The 17,354-nt window shown below is 28.9% G+C and overlaps 2 protein-coding genes across 3 annotated transcripts; one reads left to right on the top strand and one right to left on the bottom strand.

Moving 5' to 3' along the window:
* Nucleotides 1-601: 601 nt before the first annotated feature.
* On the top strand, nt 602-6,036 carry LOC120079452 (FAD/NAD(P)-binding oxidoreductase). The gene is made up of 13 exons (XM_039033638.2): nt 602-877; nt 1,110-1,152; nt 1,569-1,644; nt 1,998-2,057; nt 2,198-2,248; nt 2,749-2,803; nt 2,934-3,004; nt 3,096-3,147; nt 3,504-3,581; nt 4,035-4,124; nt 4,434-4,547; nt 5,618-5,686; nt 5,784-6,036. The coding sequence occupies exons 1-13, from the start codon at nt 710-712 to the stop codon at nt 5,838-5,840; spliced, it is 984 nt and encodes a 327-aa protein (XP_038889566.2). The 5' UTR covers nt 602-709; the 3' UTR covers nt 5,841-6,036.
* Nucleotides 6,037-6,719: 683 nt separating this feature from the next.
* Nucleotides 6,720-9,136, bottom strand: LOC120080348 (uncharacterized). Of its 2 annotated transcripts, none has more exons than XM_039034991.2 (2): nt 8,603-9,129; nt 6,720-7,044 (listed from the first exon to the last, which is right to left on the bottom strand). In XM_039034991.2, exons 1-2 carry the CDS (start codon nt 9,002-9,004, stop codon nt 6,889-6,891), a joined length of 558 nt encoding a protein of 185 aa, XP_038890919.1. In that variant the 5' UTR covers nt 9,005-9,129; the 3' UTR covers nt 6,720-6,888. The 2 variants fall into 2 exon arrangements, with proteins under 2 accessions (XP_038890919.1, XP_090171027.1); XM_090314901.1 differs by lacking the exon at nt 6,720-7,044 and adding an exon at nt 7,051-8,489 and having other exon boundaries at nt 8,603-9,136.
* Between the last annotated feature and the right edge of the window lie 8,218 nt (nt 9,137-17,354).

The following is a 17,354-nucleotide window of genomic DNA, read 5'->3' as shown; positions in this document are numbered from 1 at the left end:
GGATTTAGGAAAAGTCGATTCAGGCTGGCTAAGAAGATTGGGACTTTTTCCTCGGGTGGGTGGGAAAATGGCCCAACCCGCCTCGACCTTGGCTTAGAAAGGCTGGTTAGGCCGTTTTGGTTCAAAACCTCTCATTTTCTTCCTCTCTCAGTCTATTGGCTCGTTTCTTACATCCCCACGTCTTCCCGAGCTCGAGATTCTTGGTCTGGAAATGACCCATAACAATATGATTTTACAATTCAAGAAAATTGTAACATACGTTTAAGTTTGAGGCTAAAATTACAATACTTATGGTAAGTTAAGAGGTGTGATTTGATGAAATTAAAAATTCATGGGCAAATTTTTTTTTTTTCCAAACATTTATATAACTAGGGTTTTTTTCAATTAAAAACAAAAAACCAAAACAAAATAGTACAATAAAGAGGGAATTTTCGGACATCATTTCGTCAGTTTAGGGCAGCGTGCAGCCCGACGAGAATTGAGCTCAAAGGCTACGGCCCAAGCTATCAAATTGAAATTGGGCTCAAATGGACCAAGAAACCAGGCCCAACTTCAAAAGTGGGTCCCATATATTTCCATTTTTCAATATTCCCAGCAAACTGAAGAAGCAAAGGCTTTATTTCAAAGAATCAAAAGCAAAGCAAAGGGGTTCTATTATTCTGATAATTTCGTTACACATTTCGTTATATCTTTCTTTCCTCCGGCGATCATGGCTACGTTCTTCAGAAGATTGGCAAACGCTGCTCCATCTCTACGCTACAATGCATTAGGAAGCCAATCAAAGATCCATTCCTCTATGTTCAGATTCCCCATTGGAGCAATCGCTGCAATTTCTGGCGGAATCTCGTATTTGTATTATGTTTCCACTTCGGATTTGGTAAGACGCCTCGAATTTCTTTTTTTCTTTTCTTCTCAGCTCTATAGAATGAGGTTGCTTGTACTGAATTCTTGCATTCTTCTTTATTTTTCTTAATTTTGAACTCGTCGTGATGGATATGGATTGGTTTGTCAGTGAGCTTCGTTTTCGTCAAATGATCGTGTGATTAGGTTTTTCTAGGATGAAGCATCTCTTCGGAGCTTAATCTTCTATTTGTAAACTTTATTCACAGGTTCATTTAGATCAAAGCAGTGAAGAGGCAGGCCCAAAAGTTGGTCAGTTTGTCTTATTTCCTCTTTCTGTAACAACTTTTGTGATGAAAGAGAGAGAATATTTGGCTCGAATCAACCTTTGAACTTGAATATCACTACTGTCATGTTTTAAAACGCGGAAACTCGTTTGAATCATGTAAAATCAATTTAATTTTTAATTTTTACACTTGTTACTGCAATTTGTATATCATCAAAATTGATTTTGATTTTTTGAATGATTAAAAACATGTTTTAAATGATTTTGAAAATAAAAAAAAAACTGATTTTAACCATTTTAGAATCACGCCCAGACATGTCTTTAGTATGTCTTGATGATTTTACTTTATAAGACGTTGAGAATTGAAAAGGATATTTATATTACTTGTAAGTATTTTCTTACATTGTATAATTCATGAAAAATGGTTTTTCTGCACTTCCAGCACTCAAGTCAGGTAAATGGATTGAATTCAAGTTGCAAGACTCTGCAAGGGTTACTCATGATACTCAGTTATTCAGGTACCAGATAATGAAGCATCTCATTGCTTTTTACTACCTTTTTAATATTATATAGTATCTAGTAGACATATCTTTAATTTTAGATTTCAGGTAAGAACTTGTTGTGGGGTTAGCAGAAAGAAATTTCTAAAACTACTGCCCAGACTTTACCCCTTCAAATAATGAACGGAGGCCACTCTGCTACACACTACTATTTCTGCTTTTGTTTGTCCCAGCTCCTTTCTTCTTTCCACACCAATATAACATAACCTCACCTAAGTCCTGTGTGCAGTGAATGCAATTAATTAAAAATGGGTACTTTTTTGGCGAACTTTTTACATATGCAATATTTTCTGACACACCAATTGGTGCAGATTTTCATTTGATCCTACGGAAAAATTGGGGTTAAATGTTGCTTCGTGCATCTATACAAGGTATGTTTTTCTCTTTCCTTCTGTCCTCCACCCTTCTTTTTCAATTAAACCATATGAGATATATTTTTCTTTACCTGATTGCAAAGTTAAAAGGAATATGCTTCTTGATTATTCATTGGCGTGCGTTGTTGTAAACACAGAGCTCCAAGTGGACAAGATGATGAGGGGAAAGTAAAATACGTTGTACGCCCGTAAGTCTTCTTGTTCAAATATTGGGGATGCTTGATTTTAATTTTATCTATAATTGACTATTGAAAATTTAGTATCAGTAAGTTGTAGTTTTCGAGGGTTTGGCATTGTATAGTTCTGCCAATCGATAATGGATTTAAAATACTTACATCCTTGGGAAATTGAGATTTCCAGCCAGTCCATTCCATGTTGTATGGCAAACAATATTCACTTTTTTTTTTTTTTTTTTTTAAATTGAGATATAGCAAATAATATTCACAGTTCCAATCTTTTTGATATTCCAGCTATTTTGCTTCCTTCTTGTTCACCATCAATCCAACCCCTCTACTTTATGTTAGTTGGTCTTCGTGAAGTTATTTTATTAGCCAGTTTATTTTATTTTATTTTTTATTTTCTTGAAACCTTAAGATGAGACTCGGTTGGATTTACTGATGTATGTAATGTGATGCTCTGTATATTTAGTTTTTTTTCCATTTATTTTATATTAATCATTTTTTTCCAGGTATACACCTATATCAGATCCTGATGCAAAGGGATACTTTGATTTACTAATTAAGGTATATTTTTCTGCACATGACCTTATATATTTTCTCAATCGGATATCTACTTATCCTTTCGAAGTCGAAATTTCTTTATAAAGTGTGAAATGTTTTACATAGATTGTGGTTTCTTTCGTGTGTTTTATAGGTATATCCTCAAGGAAAAATGAGTCAGCATTTTGCTAGCTTGAAACCTGGGGATACAATTGAAGTGAAAGGGTATTTTAATTAATTTTGTCTTCCTCGTTACCTTCAGGTCATGTATTGTATATCATATATGTCACTCTCTTTTCCCATAATTGTGGTGCAGCCCCATTGAAAAACTCAAATACTCTCCAAATATGAAGAAACACATTGGCATGGTAAGAAGAATCATGTCAGATTGCTCATGAAAATGTCACTTATAAGTATATAGCTTAATTGCTGTCCAGCCCTTATAAAAAGCTCAGATACTGTAGTTGGCAGTTCATCATTTTTTGGATTTGCAATGCTGTTACCGTTAGTAACATTTAATTTCAAAGATAAAAGTCTAAGATTTCATTTAATATATTATATATTTTAAATGACAAGAAAGTCATGTGGCTTTCTTTGGAATGAGATTGACCATTTCAACTATATGCACAGGAAACTGAAAATGCAGCTTAACTGGAATTAGAGTAACTAAATACTGAAATCAACCATACGTGATATCTCCAAATTTTGTTTTCTGCCCATGCAGATTGCTGGTGGCACAGGAATTACTCCCATGCTCCAGGTCATTGATGCTATAGTAAAAAATCCAGATGACAATACCCAGGTGCGCAATGAACTTTTCTTGCAAAGTTTCTGAACTAAGCCAAAACTGACCAGTAAAGTTGAAGTCCAAGGTTCCTTTTATTGCATTTTGATGAGATTTTGTGCAGTTTATTGCATGGTATACAAGAATATTTCTTTGTTCAATCACTTGGTAAAAAATGTTTCATTCATTTAATGAAGAGTTCTAATGGAAAACCTATACTCTCCGTCTATCCCCTATTTGAAGCTTGTGAAAATGCACCCCAATTGGAACTGTTGTAGTATAAATTTTCGGCATTTCCTATGGGCAGTGAAGCGGCATTTTCTTTTAGCACTTTAATCAAATGTATGAACTTGGGAAAATTTTATGATAGATACTCGTTGGTTTTTCAATCTTCGTTTGTGCAGTACAAGCACAAAATTTGCTCAACTATAACTTTTAATGATTGATTGAGCATGTCCTTTATGCTTACAGGTCTCGCTGCTTTACGGGAATGTCTCTCCTGATGACATATTGCTTAAACAGAAACTTGACATACTTGCATCTAGCCACCCAAATATAAAGGTATCATCTGTTTCAGTAATGAAAAATTGCTGTAGTAGAAGTAAAACTATTTCCCCTTTTTTGCATGCCCGTGTTGATATATTTCATTTTCCTGTCAGGAGCAGTTTTTTTTTTTTTTTTTTTCCTTAATCGTTTCTTTGATCCAATCGGAGAGGTTTTCTGTAACTCTCTTGGATTAGAGATCTCCCTCTTGAAATTTCATTCAATCAATAAATTTTTTTATTATTATTATTATATATGTATATGTATATATATATGTATCCCTCCCTCTTAATCAAAGTGATGGACTTTATGGTAATAAAAATGTAGGTATTCTACACTGTTGATAATCCATCAAAGAGTTGGAAGGGAGGAAAAGGATACGTATCAAAGGATATGGTCATCAAAAGCTTACCACCCCCTGGTGATGACGCACTAATCCTCGTAAGTGTTTATCGTCGTTGCTGCTGTAATACTTCAGTACCTGGTAATCTTTGCAGTTCTTGTCTATCTCATAGAAGAACCAGCCTACGCGTCATTTTTCCTCAAATGGGAAGGAAATGAAAAAATAGTTTTAAGAATCTGTGTTGCCTCTTCCATCTATGGTTCCCATTATCATAATAATATATATAACCATGCTATTGTATATCAATTGGGTAGTTTAAAGGCCAGTTTGGATTGACTTGAGAAAAAGTATTTTTCAAAAAACTCATTTTTATTCAAACACTTTTGATAAAAATTGTTGAAAATACTCTTCAAAAGTTATTTTGAGTGGTTGCCAAACACTCCAATTTTTCTAAAATAACTTAATTTTAAATTAACCCCTTGCCTGCCTTCTAGTAATTTACCAAGGACAATTCAATTTTGCCATGTAGCTGTAGCTTGCAATGATAGCTCAAACAGTATTGTTTATCTCCCATGAATTTGGAGCTAGTTAACTTCTGCACTAGGACTCTGGATGTGAATTTTTTTGGGGTTTAAAAACACTTTTGATCTCTGAACTTTCATGAAAATAACATTTTAGTCCTTGAACATCAGATGGTAACGATTTAGTCTCCATGCTTTCAAATTTGTGACAATTTAGTCCTTTAACTTTAATAAGTAACAATTTAGTCCATGTACTTTGCACTCTATAATGATTTAATGAAATTTCTTACGTGTGTTGATTGATAGATTGATTGGAAATCAAATTTATTTACAAACTATAAACATTAAGTCATTATATGATAAAAATTGTCACTTGATGAAAATTTTCACGATTGGGACTAATCGTTACTTATCAAAATTCAGGAACCAAATTGTGATAAATTTAAAAGTATACGGGCTAAATCGTTATCAACTAAAGTTTAGGAACTAAATTGTTACTTTTATAGAAGTTCAACTACAAAAAAATATTTTCCTTTTTTTTCTTTTTTTTGCCTTTTTCAGTTGACATGGAAGGAAATTATATGTTTTCTAGTTGTACTACCATAGTCATTCCTAGATTCATAAAGGACTCTCTTCCATGTGTTCAGGTATGCGGTCCACCGGGGATGATGAAACACATATCTGGGGAGAAGGCTCCAGATTACTCACAGGGAGAGGTATATTTATTTAGGATTTTCACTGTCCATGAACTTTAATTGATTTTTCAGCTATTAATACATATTGATCTACATCTTTTTTACTACTTTCTTGCAGCTTGTTGGCATACTTAAGGAACTAGGATATACTAAGGAAATGGTTTACAAATTTTAACAAGATTGACAAAATTTTATGTGAGGAAGTATTTTCTGAAGCCTTGTTAGAGTTCAGTCATCGGACCAAAATTTTAAATCAAAATAATTTCCAAGGTGATGTTCATTAGATAAAGATAATCTTTTGAAGGCCATTTTATGTTGACTTCTTTTTATACTTTTTCATGTCTGGATAAAGGGGTCGGCATCTTCTCTAATTGGGTTCGACAATCTATTTGATATCTAGCCCTATAACATAAAAAAAAGACTTCACAGCTTCTATTTGGCAAGGACAAAGAGTCAACACTTGTGGAAATCTCACATTTATGGAGTTAATGGGTCAGCATAGTCAAGAATACATAAGTAGCATCTTAATTCTTTACCCTTTTTGCTTATCAGGTATGGACAGATGTTTTACAAAATCTTGTGCAACCCAATTGGTTGAAAGCTTTATGGTGCATGGACTTTAGTTCACGAGAGAGTTAGATAATCTGTATAAATTTTAATGAAGGGAGAGTGAAATGGCTTTTTACGTGTTTAAAAAAATATATACTTTTGTACAATATTTTTTAAGCACTTGAAAAGTCATTCTACACAAATTTACATCGTTAGCATCTCGCAAGAGAGAATTCATTTGGTTGTATGTTTGCAAGATTGACCCTCGTAAATTTTAGGTTGAAAAGGAAGTGGTTTGGTGGTGAGGACTCTTACGATTTGGTTAGAATAGTTGAAATGAAAAGGTTAATACATAAAAAATTCTTGTTATCTTTTAAAGTTGGTCGGTAGGATGTATAGGTCAATTAGATAGATGAGATTGCATCTGATACCACTCTTACTGAATAAGATTAAAAAAAGAAAGAAAAGAGTGAAAAGCTCATTTAAATAAAGTAGTTGGACTAAAAAGCAATAGTAGTTGACAATTTGAAAAGGATTTCATCCAACAAACCATTAGCCTAACTTCTCTTTTAAATTACAATAACTATTAGAAATAGGGGAGAAGTAGAACAAATTGCTTTTGTATGATGATCAAATGCCTTTACATAGATTCATTATTCTCTATGAACTCAAACTCATTCAGTAGCTTTCTGAATCTTAGTTCTAAACAACAAAATGTACAGTTTCTCCATTGAAAAATAAAGGAAACAACCTGTTGAGTGGGTCACAAATGACCCAAAACTTGAACCCACAATACAATGCCAAGCTGGCCCATGAACTTTATCAAACTCCTGCGTTAATCCCCAATTTAATTAGTATAAATCAATGTAAAAAATTAATGTGCATCAAAGGAAAAATAGGTTAATTACAATGGATAATACTTTTGAGTTGATAATTATTTTTTAAAGAATTGCAAAACATAGTAAAATCTATCACTGATAGACTTCTACCAGTGATACAGTCTACCATTGATAAACTTTGAGAGTTGATTTAAATTTTGCTATATTTGTAAACTTTTTTGCATTGTGCTATATATGCTAGTACTTTAGGTCATATTGTTATATTTGTAACTGTCTCAAAAAAATATTTGTTTTCAAAGTTATTCTATTAGATAATTTTTGGGTTTTGACAAGAATAGTTTACAAGTATGAGGTGCATCTCTGAACTTCGCCACTTATTTCAAAAGTGTCCCTACTCTTTTAAAAGTTATAATATTATTTTTGACCTTCTATTAACATTTCAAAACTACTACGAAAATAGAAATCCATTACCATATTAGACCGAAAATTAAGATGGTGGCAATGAGCTAAAACATTCTCAATTTCAGCTCTTCTCACAACCAAATTCTTTCTTGCAATTCATCTGACTTGGTACAAGTCTTGCTACCCTTCTTAATTCAATTCTCATAACCAATCTCAGTCGTACTAATTTAGTAATAAGTTAGATTCTATCAAAATGATTGCAAGGGAAATTAGGAACACTAAGCGATCAAGCAATGCACATGGATTTGTAAGGAAGGAAAAAAAAAGCTTCAATTTCAATGAAAAATATCAGATTGTTAGCTTTAAAATATGTGCTAATCACTTATCTAAACACATGGGCTGTCGGATCCTTTGACCAAATGCCCACTTGAATTCTGTCTCAAAACTTTTTTTTTTATTATATAATCCACAGATTTAGTGATTGAACAGATAGAATTTTGATGACGAATGTCAATTTAATTGAGCGATAATTGACATTTACTTTTTTCCTTGAAGTCTAAAGTTTGAATTCTTATCTCTCACATTTTCAGTACTAGAGATGGACTCTAAAAGAGAGAAACAAGAACTAGAAATGTAATGATTTCTCATTTTCTATTGATTGATTTTCTTTTTGAATATGACCAAAAAAAAAAAAAAAAGGAAATCAAGGGGCCTTCTACTCTACCTTTCTCTGAACATTTTCTAAGAAAAAAGAAGAAAAAAAAGGATCAATATGAAATTCCCAATGCCCAAAAAAGAAAAAGAAAAAGCGATCAAAAACCATCAATGATATATGTTATTTATGAGTTTGGTACTTGTGTTTAGATGAATGCACTATATATAAATCCTTTAATCCTATCAGTACATTTACAATCTGTATTATTTAATATTTCTTTCCAATAATAAATCACCGTATTGAACATAGGTAATACACTATAACTACGTAAATCTCTATGTCGCATTTTCTCACTTGCTTTATTTGTCGGTTTCTTTAACTGTTGAGGTCAGAAAAGAAAAATATCCACCAAAAGACAGAAACTCAGTGAAAAATTACCCACAAAAACAGAACTTGCCAAGGCAACAATAATATAATTGATAAATATAATACCTTTTTAATATTGTAAGCCATATGTTTTGAGCTGAACTTCTCCAAACTATCATAACTTCTCCTTGCAGTCCTAAAAGCTTGAATTTGCATAATTTCAGGCATGTCTGATACCAATACTTTCACTTGAAGAAATGCAGCCACTGATCCCAAATTTGTTTCCACATGAGAAACTGACTTCCTACCTTCAACCACCACTTTTCTTCCTCCCATTATTTCCTCGCCGCCGCGGCCGTGCTGATCAGTTGCTTTCTTAGTTTTCCTACCCAACCAGTTATACTTGTAAATTGATGTTTTATCCATTGAACTCGTCGAAACAGGCTCACGTGTAGGTACATTCCGACCTCCATCACGAGACTTGTAAAAGGATTTGAATCCTTTCATTTGCTTGTTTAGAGTGGTCATTGTGATCTCTAGGAGAATATTAAGGTGGGTTCAGCCATATATATATAAAAGAATATGAGCCATACCAAGAGGGGTGTTTTTAAATTATGAGAGAGAGCTAAAGAAACTGATTAGGGAAGTGGTTGAGAATAATCAAAAGAGGCAAACCATGTGATCAAGGGATAATAAATTGCTTGTCAATGCTGGTGAAAGATTTGATATATTTTGTTCTTTGTTAGCTAAAAAATAGAGTTCCCTTTTTAAAAAAAAAAAATTACGAAGGACCATTTTATGGGCATCTTTATGATTAACGACCGCATATTAGAGTACAATATCGCATTTCATAAGGTATCCATGTTAGAGATAACCTATGTCTATCGTAGCCCTAACTTAAGTCATCTTCATTTTTCTCTGCTGTGTTCTTTCCATGAACATGAGAAAAATGAAGATCACGGTAGAAATGGTCATCGCGTTAAAGTTACAATAGACATAGTCATCTCTAACGTCATATATTATAAAATGATGTAGTGCCTTTGACATAAATATATGGTTAAATTTCATATGTTTGTGAGGGGCATATCATTAATCATTTAAGAGGTTGAGAAAAGGTCATCTGTACAAAAACAAAAATATATATATATAAAAAAAGGTATAGCAAATTTGGTTGTACTTATCTTTTCTGCAACCCACTTAGTTTACTCAATTAAAATTTATCATGTGACAAATATTTTTTAAAAAGAACTAAATTATTATTATTGTTTACTATGTTACAAAAGAGGGAGGCATGATATAAGCTGTATCTAATCATTTTTCAATAAAATGACTATTTTGTTTTTTTTTTAAAAAAAAATAATAATTTATGAGGCTAGAGGGTGGTTTGGGGAAAAATTGTCCTATACTGTGAAACTGCTCCAAGACAGCCTAATAGAAAGAACACCCACCCCCTCACAGCTTATTTGTAGGGTAAGGGTTCCTTAAACTATATGGTATGTTCATTTACTTATATGTGTCCAAATTAATAAAATAGATAGCATTTTTAATTGAATTTTTTTTATAAAAAAAATGCTTCCCTAAATCAAAGTTGTGGAGAGTTTTGGAGATCATAGGATGTTGTGAAGACCAAAAACATGTTTTTCCAATTAATAGGAATATAATATATAAATATTTTTTTGGTTATATACCAATATATATGATATATAAAATTTTGTGGTTTGTCCTTGTTCTTTTTAATAAAGTATTTAAGGAATATGAGGAAGGAGTATTATTGTTTTTTATTTTTGTCTCTAACAGAAAATAAAGTATTCAACATTATTTTGATTTTTTTTTTCTCTCTTTTTAAGTTATTTGAATTATGTTAGGAGAGATTTGTTGCTTTTTTATAATTATTTAGAAAAATTATATATTTGGTTTTTAAATTTTGAAGTTTGTGTCAAGTTGGTCGTGAAGTTTCAAAAGTAACTAATATTAGGTTTTTACAACTTTAAAATTTGGATTTTAGGTCTAATAAGACTCTAAAATTTCAAGTTTGTATTTAGTAATTTTGCGAATTTTAAAAAGTTTTAAAGTTTGACTAAATTTATAAATTTAAAAGTTTAGGGATCAAATAGACATGATCTCAAAGTTCGGAAGTATATTTGTAATTACCTTTCTTGTATTAAATTTCTATTGATATGTCGATATTTCATGAAATATTGAAAAAATACTCATGAAACACGAAAAATTACAAATGTAAATATAATAAAAATGTTAAATTGTTTATAAAATGCAAAATATTTTTTCATTAATTTAATTTAATTTTTATTTTTATAATTTTTCAACAAAGATCTATCGGGATTGACATGTTCTTAAAATTGAGATCTTTTCAAAATTTTGAAAATACCAAACTTCTCTCTCTTTAAAATGTCATTTGCTTTTGTTGCTTTTATATAAATTATGTAAAAATTATGCAACAACAAGATAAAATGGTGAAGTCCTTTTTGTAAAAAAATAATGTTAATGAAAGGGAGTCTAAATTATTCTTCATTTTATTGAAAAATAATATTATTATTTTAAATAATTCCTTAGCTTTTCAGCCAATAAATACTTGAAAACTACAATGTATTATGAACCTAAAAATAGAAAAGGCTCCTTTTTATTAATAAGATTGTACCAAACACCGCCGTAAGGGTAGGCTCTAACATGTGCATTTTCATCTTTATCCAACAAAATTGATTCTAAAATAAGAAAAAAGTGTGATGAATTTAATTATTAAATACAATATTTTTTATGTTATTATGTGAAAAATTATTATACAAAGGTAGTTAGAACCACTCTAGCTCAACTGTAATTGATATGTATTTTATCTATTAAAATTAAAAATTAACAATAACTTATATGTATTTTATGTATTGAAATTGGAGGCTAGCTTGTACAAGAAAACAAAGAAGAAAAGAAAGTTTGAGGGAAGAAAGTTTTCATAATTATTGGTGGGATTTTTTGAATTAAGTGGGATATCAATAGTTTTTGGGATATTTTCAAATATAGAAAAAAGAGTCAATTTATTTATAAATATAGTAAAATATCACTCTTTATCAACGATAGACAACGATAGATAATGACAGTTTGCTATATTTGAAAATCTAACAATTTTGTCATTTAAAGAGAATGGATGTAATTTCCTAAATTATCTTTCACATAGAGGAGCAATCTAAAATAATATTTTATAGACACTTTTTTAGATAAAAAAAAATAAAGAAATTTAGAAATTTTATAAGTATTTTTTTCATAATTTTTATAAATAAATTATAACTTTCAATGTTTGATGAATTCTATACTTAAAAGTTTTTATCAACTATGAATTAGAATCTTTGTTTTTTTAATTATGGAGAGTGATCTAATATCATCGTTTTAACTAATTTATTATTATGTGCGATGCACGTATTATAAAATTTTAAAATATAAGATTTTTTTTCTTCATAAAGTTGTGATTTTATTAAACATTTGTTTATGCTGTTCATTTTTTGAATTATTTATATTTTTAATCACAATTTATTAAATAAACTAATTAATTTTAATTTTAATAAAATAAACCCTAAATCTCAAATCTCAAACAATTTTATCTTTTTTAGTATGACAACCGTGGGTTGGGGGATTGATACTCCGATCTCTTGGATCTGAGTATATATTAATACCGCTAAGCTAAGTTCACTTTGGCTATACATATATGCACATACACATGCGCACACACAAGAGAAACTCTTAATTGAGATGCTTACTTCTAGAGTAGTAAAAAAATAAATTAATTAAGAATTAAAAAAAAACTAAAGAAATCTTAAATGAATAAAGTAAAAAATTGAAAAGATACATTCCTGAAGTTGGAAATTATAGACAATGTTTAAAAATAAGAAAAATAACACAACAATGTGGGAATAATGGTCAACCAAATATATATATATATATATATATAATGCAACAAAAACAATCTAAAAAAATTATGGAGAAGAAGTTAACAAAATTAAAACCAAAATCAAAATATAAAGAAGAAAAAAAAAAATAAAGAAACGATATATGATGAGAATTGAAGATTTATAGCTATTTATTGAATAAATTTAGATTTGAAATCTTAATTTGATTTGATTTTTTTTTTTTAATTTTTAGATAACCTAGTTCATTTCTTTTACTTTAGAAAAAACGTGAAAACCAAATTGATAGATTTTTCATAAAAAGAATCAAATAAAACCAAAATTTGAAACCAAATTCACATGTAGATTTAATTTAGCCATTTATTGAACAAATTTGGATTTTGAATCTTAATTTGATTTGATTTTTATTTTTAATTTTTAGATAACGTGTTTTTTTCTAAAATTTCAAAAAAAAAAAAAAAACGTGAAGACTAAATTGGATAGATTTTTTATAAAAAATAAATAAATAAATAAAATCCAATTTGAAACTAAATCCACGTAAATTAATGTTTGATTTAGCTGTTTAAAGAAAAAATTTAGATTTCAAATCTAAATCTAAATTTGTTTTTTTTTAAAAAAAATAGATATCATGACTTTTTTATTTTAAATTTAGAAAAAAAAAATGAAAAACCAACTTTGATAGATTTCTGATAAAAACAAATTAAATAAAACCAAATTTTGAAACCAAATCTAGATAAAATAAAGTATTTAAAATGAATTTTTTTACATTGGTTTAATTGTCAAATTACCAAGATAACCTTATCACCATGATAGACGAGGAAAAGGAATGTTCCTTCCTATAATTCTTTTTAGATAATATAGATAGATAATTGATGTGTTTATGTAATGAAGATGAACTATGCTATACTCGTATTATCATTTAAATATTGTACTAATAATAAAACATCATAAAAACTAAATTGCTTGAAACAATTTAAAACAAAAATGAATTCATGATAAAGTGCTATAATTGTGACATTGAATAATTTTGAGCAAAATCTAATAATCTAATAATTGATGAAGTTTTATAAAAATCGACTACTTTGTTTATTGATAGTTCTTATAAAACAACAACTATAATAATTTATATAATTTACAAATATTTCTTTATTTATATTGTTTTTATTTTTATTTTTAGTTCTTTTTTTTAACTTGTATGGAGATCGTTAATATAATTTACATCAGTTGAACTATACTTACTATTTCTTTACTTGTGTTTTCAATTTTATCTTTGATGAGTAAGTCGCTTGTTTAACGGCCACATTATTTTAAATTTCATTAAATAAAAATAATCTATGATATTCAATATACTTATTAATAAATTAAAATAAGTACTTAACTCTTCTAAAATGTGTATTATCAACTTCTAGAATTTCAAATTTCATAACCATGTTGAATTAGAAAAAAATAATAATAATAACTCAAAGCATGAAGTTTCATTCATTTCCCTTCTATATTATCAAAATAATAATATAATAGTATAACGCCAACATATGATTACTACTTTTTTATTATCAATCAAGTCAATAATAGTGGGTTATAGCATTTATTTTAATTCGATTAGATAGGATCTAAAATTAAAGAAATTGTAAAGTATGGGACAAAAATAATTATTTTAATCTTTATTTTAAACTTCTCTCTAAAAAAATTTAATTTTTAGCCGTCATCTATGCATTTGGTAAAGATATTTATACTTGTATAATTCTTCTTACTGAACCAATTACAATAAAAATTAATTTTTAACTTAACAAATAAGGATTCGTTTTAAAATTTATTAAAAGTAGACAGACAAATAAATCTAAAATTAAATTATAATATTTAATTCCTATGACTCGGAGAAAATTAGATTTTAATCTCTATAATTTATAATTAGAATTTATTTCTTATAATTTAGGAAGATCTTCTTAGATAATTTCTAGAGTAGAAATTATTCATGAGAATTTTATCAAACCACGAAAACCATTTATAAGATATGTCTCATCATAAAAGTTAAATTTTAATTTTTAAAATTATTATAAAAATTAAATTATAACATTCTCTAAATTATAGGGACTAAATTTTTATAATTAAACGTAAGGGATAGAGTGGGGATGAATAATATTTTATCTGGAAAGAATTATTTCTCACACTTTTTTTTTCTGATTTGAATAAATAATGTGACAATAAATTAACCATTTTAGGGTCTCTTCCAACCTCTATGATTTTTTCCACACATATTGAGGGAGACCATACTTGTTAAGACAGCTAGCTATCATCTTCCCATTGAAAATAACAATCATATAATATATATTACTTCAGATAAACAGAATTTTGACAATGACCAAAAGAATAATAATAATAAATTGACAGGATATGTATGATCGACAGAACAAAGAGAATATTGAATAATCTTCTCTATTTAAATGAGACTATTTTTTTCCCCAAATTTCCAATTTATTCTATTTTATACCTAAAACATTTCAGACCTCTTTTTATATGTGGTTCCAGATAATATTTCATATTCAAATATGTATTTTCATTAAGTAACACTACAATAATTTGAAACATAAAAAGAGAGAAATTTAGAAAGAAGAGAGAAAAAACCGACATAAAAGCTAAATTCATGCATTTTTCTAAGGAAAAGGGAACCTTTCTACAAATTTATCCAAATTGATGATAATTTTTTCGTGTCGTGAATTTATGACTGTAGATAACGGTCAATAAAGGTACAAAAGATTTTGAAGGAAAAAATGGGAAGTTTTTTTTTTCCATATTATGACAAATTTTTTGAGTCATCAGTTAATGACTAGAAGAAAAAATAGTTTTGGCAAGAAAAATGAGAAGTTTTGATTTTTTTCGATAATTATAAATAAAAAAAAGTGTCTGCCTGTAAAAATGGTGATATGTTTCAAAGAGGAAACAGTTTTAATATAATGTAATATAGAAACTATAATAGACTTAAATTTATATGATTCTGTATATAATTGTAAAAAATAAAATGTTTATTGAAAAGGGACAAGATGGGGTATGTGAGGATGAAATTTTTAAACATGGGTCATGTCTCAATTAGTGGGATCCAAATTCGAGTAAAATGTCAGTGAAAAAGAAAAGAGACGAAGTACATAATCAATCCAATTATGATATAATTAAAGTTGCATATATAAACTTATATCCTCTTATTAGTCCCAAAATTAATTTAAACGGCTTGACTTTGTTTGATAGTGGGGGAAGGTGTGGAAAGAAAGAAATGTCATAGTTTCGTCAAAACACAATAATTTTGAAGGCAAAATTGTTGTTATGTGGATTGATTTGAAATTGTACCAAAACTCTTAACGAATTATGATAATTACACACTAAATTATGATGAAAGGACAATTCTATAGATATAAATTTGAAAATTAAATCAAGATGGCTATAAAAATGTATGATTGTGCTTTTAGAATGGATTTTGGAAGGTAGAAAGAACATTCATTTTCACCAATAATTATGTATTTTTCTTTCTATAGATCAAATGTGTGTAAAAATGTGGGTCTCCTATGTCTTTCAAGAGAAAGATTGAATGGATGAAGTTAGAGTGTGGCTTAGCTTAGTCCTTATCCTTGGCATTAATTTTAGGGTTTTTCCAAATATGTGATTTTGGAGTTTGAAGCCCTCCTTTCAATGGCTAGCCACATTTATAGGAGTCTTGTGGGCTTAAAGCTAAACATTATCAAACCCTTCATTGCAAGTTAATTACAATTTTAGTACAATTTTTGTCATGTATAGTTTGTTATTTACTAGTTGGGACCCTATCAAACATGATTTCACTTTTATCTATAACTATATGTTCTATGCTAACATGTGAAAAGGTCCAAATTTATAATCAAATTTTAGTTTGCAAAATATAACTATTTATTTCATTTAAAAATAGTAAAAATAAGATAGGGTTTTAGTGAATGGCAAATACGAGGTAGAACTATTGTTATTTAAAACAGTAATAAGTATCTCGTCTATGAAGTGACATAAAATTGAGATTTGAAACTAGCGGTATGTTCACTAATAATATTAAAATAAATTATTCCAAATTTGTTATCATTTAAAATTTTCTCATTCTATAACCATAAATCAACTGATTTAGGCCAAAGTGAATTTAGCTTAACTAACATAAAATATGTATTAACGATGAAGATATTTCTGGTTTGAATCACTCCACTCTTGTACTAAAAAAATAACTAATTTAAGTATATCATTTGGATCAAAAGGTTATCAATTGTATCTTCTATTTAAGTTTGGAATATGACGACAGTAAGGAAATATCTCATTCTCATGAAAGGCCATGGTAGGGCGAGGCCAAGATGGCTTTCCTGCTCCCCATTTCATTCTCCATTTAATTTTGTGGGGATTAGATCAGGGATTCTCTGATTTTTTTTCTATTTAAAAAAAATCAATTAACATAAATAACTATTATTAAAAAGTTGAAATTAAATATTTAAATTTCTTAATATTTTCTATATAATTGGTTCGACCTAAAAATCTTGAATGTAAATAAAATTACTCAAGTTTTCTAGTAGAAGGGAATTATTCGCACGAGATTTTTGGAGAAATTTAATTCGTGGAATTTGAATTTTCGTATTTGTATTAATTTTAGTGTAGCAAATACAATCTCTAATATAATAATTCTTTGAACCTTTCAAAATAAACTTTAATCTGTAAGTTGGTTGATCTTCTTAGATTATCGGCTTTCGGGCTTATTGATCTTCTTGGATGATCAATCTTTAGGCTTGATGATCTTCTTGGATGATCGGCCTTTGGACTTGATAATCTTCTTGGAGGATTAGTGTTCGCACGAGGCTTCCGGAGAAACTTATTTCATGGAGTTGAACTTGATTAGTTTTGATCTTGATATTGATTTGATGCGATGTAGTTCAATCTCTAGTACTTGATTCTCTTATTTTCTTTCAATCGAATGCGTA

Source organism: Benincasa hispida, chromosome 6 (assembly GCF_027475165.1).
Source record: "Benincasa hispida cultivar pf3 chromosome 6, pf3_genome.v1.1, whole genome shotgun sequence".
Classification (NCBI taxonomy): Eukaryota; Viridiplantae; Streptophyta; class Magnoliopsida; order Cucurbitales; family Cucurbitaceae; genus Benincasa; species Benincasa hispida.
The sequence above is the reverse complement of the archived record's forward strand: the minus strand, read 5'-3'. Positions and strand labels throughout refer to the sequence as shown.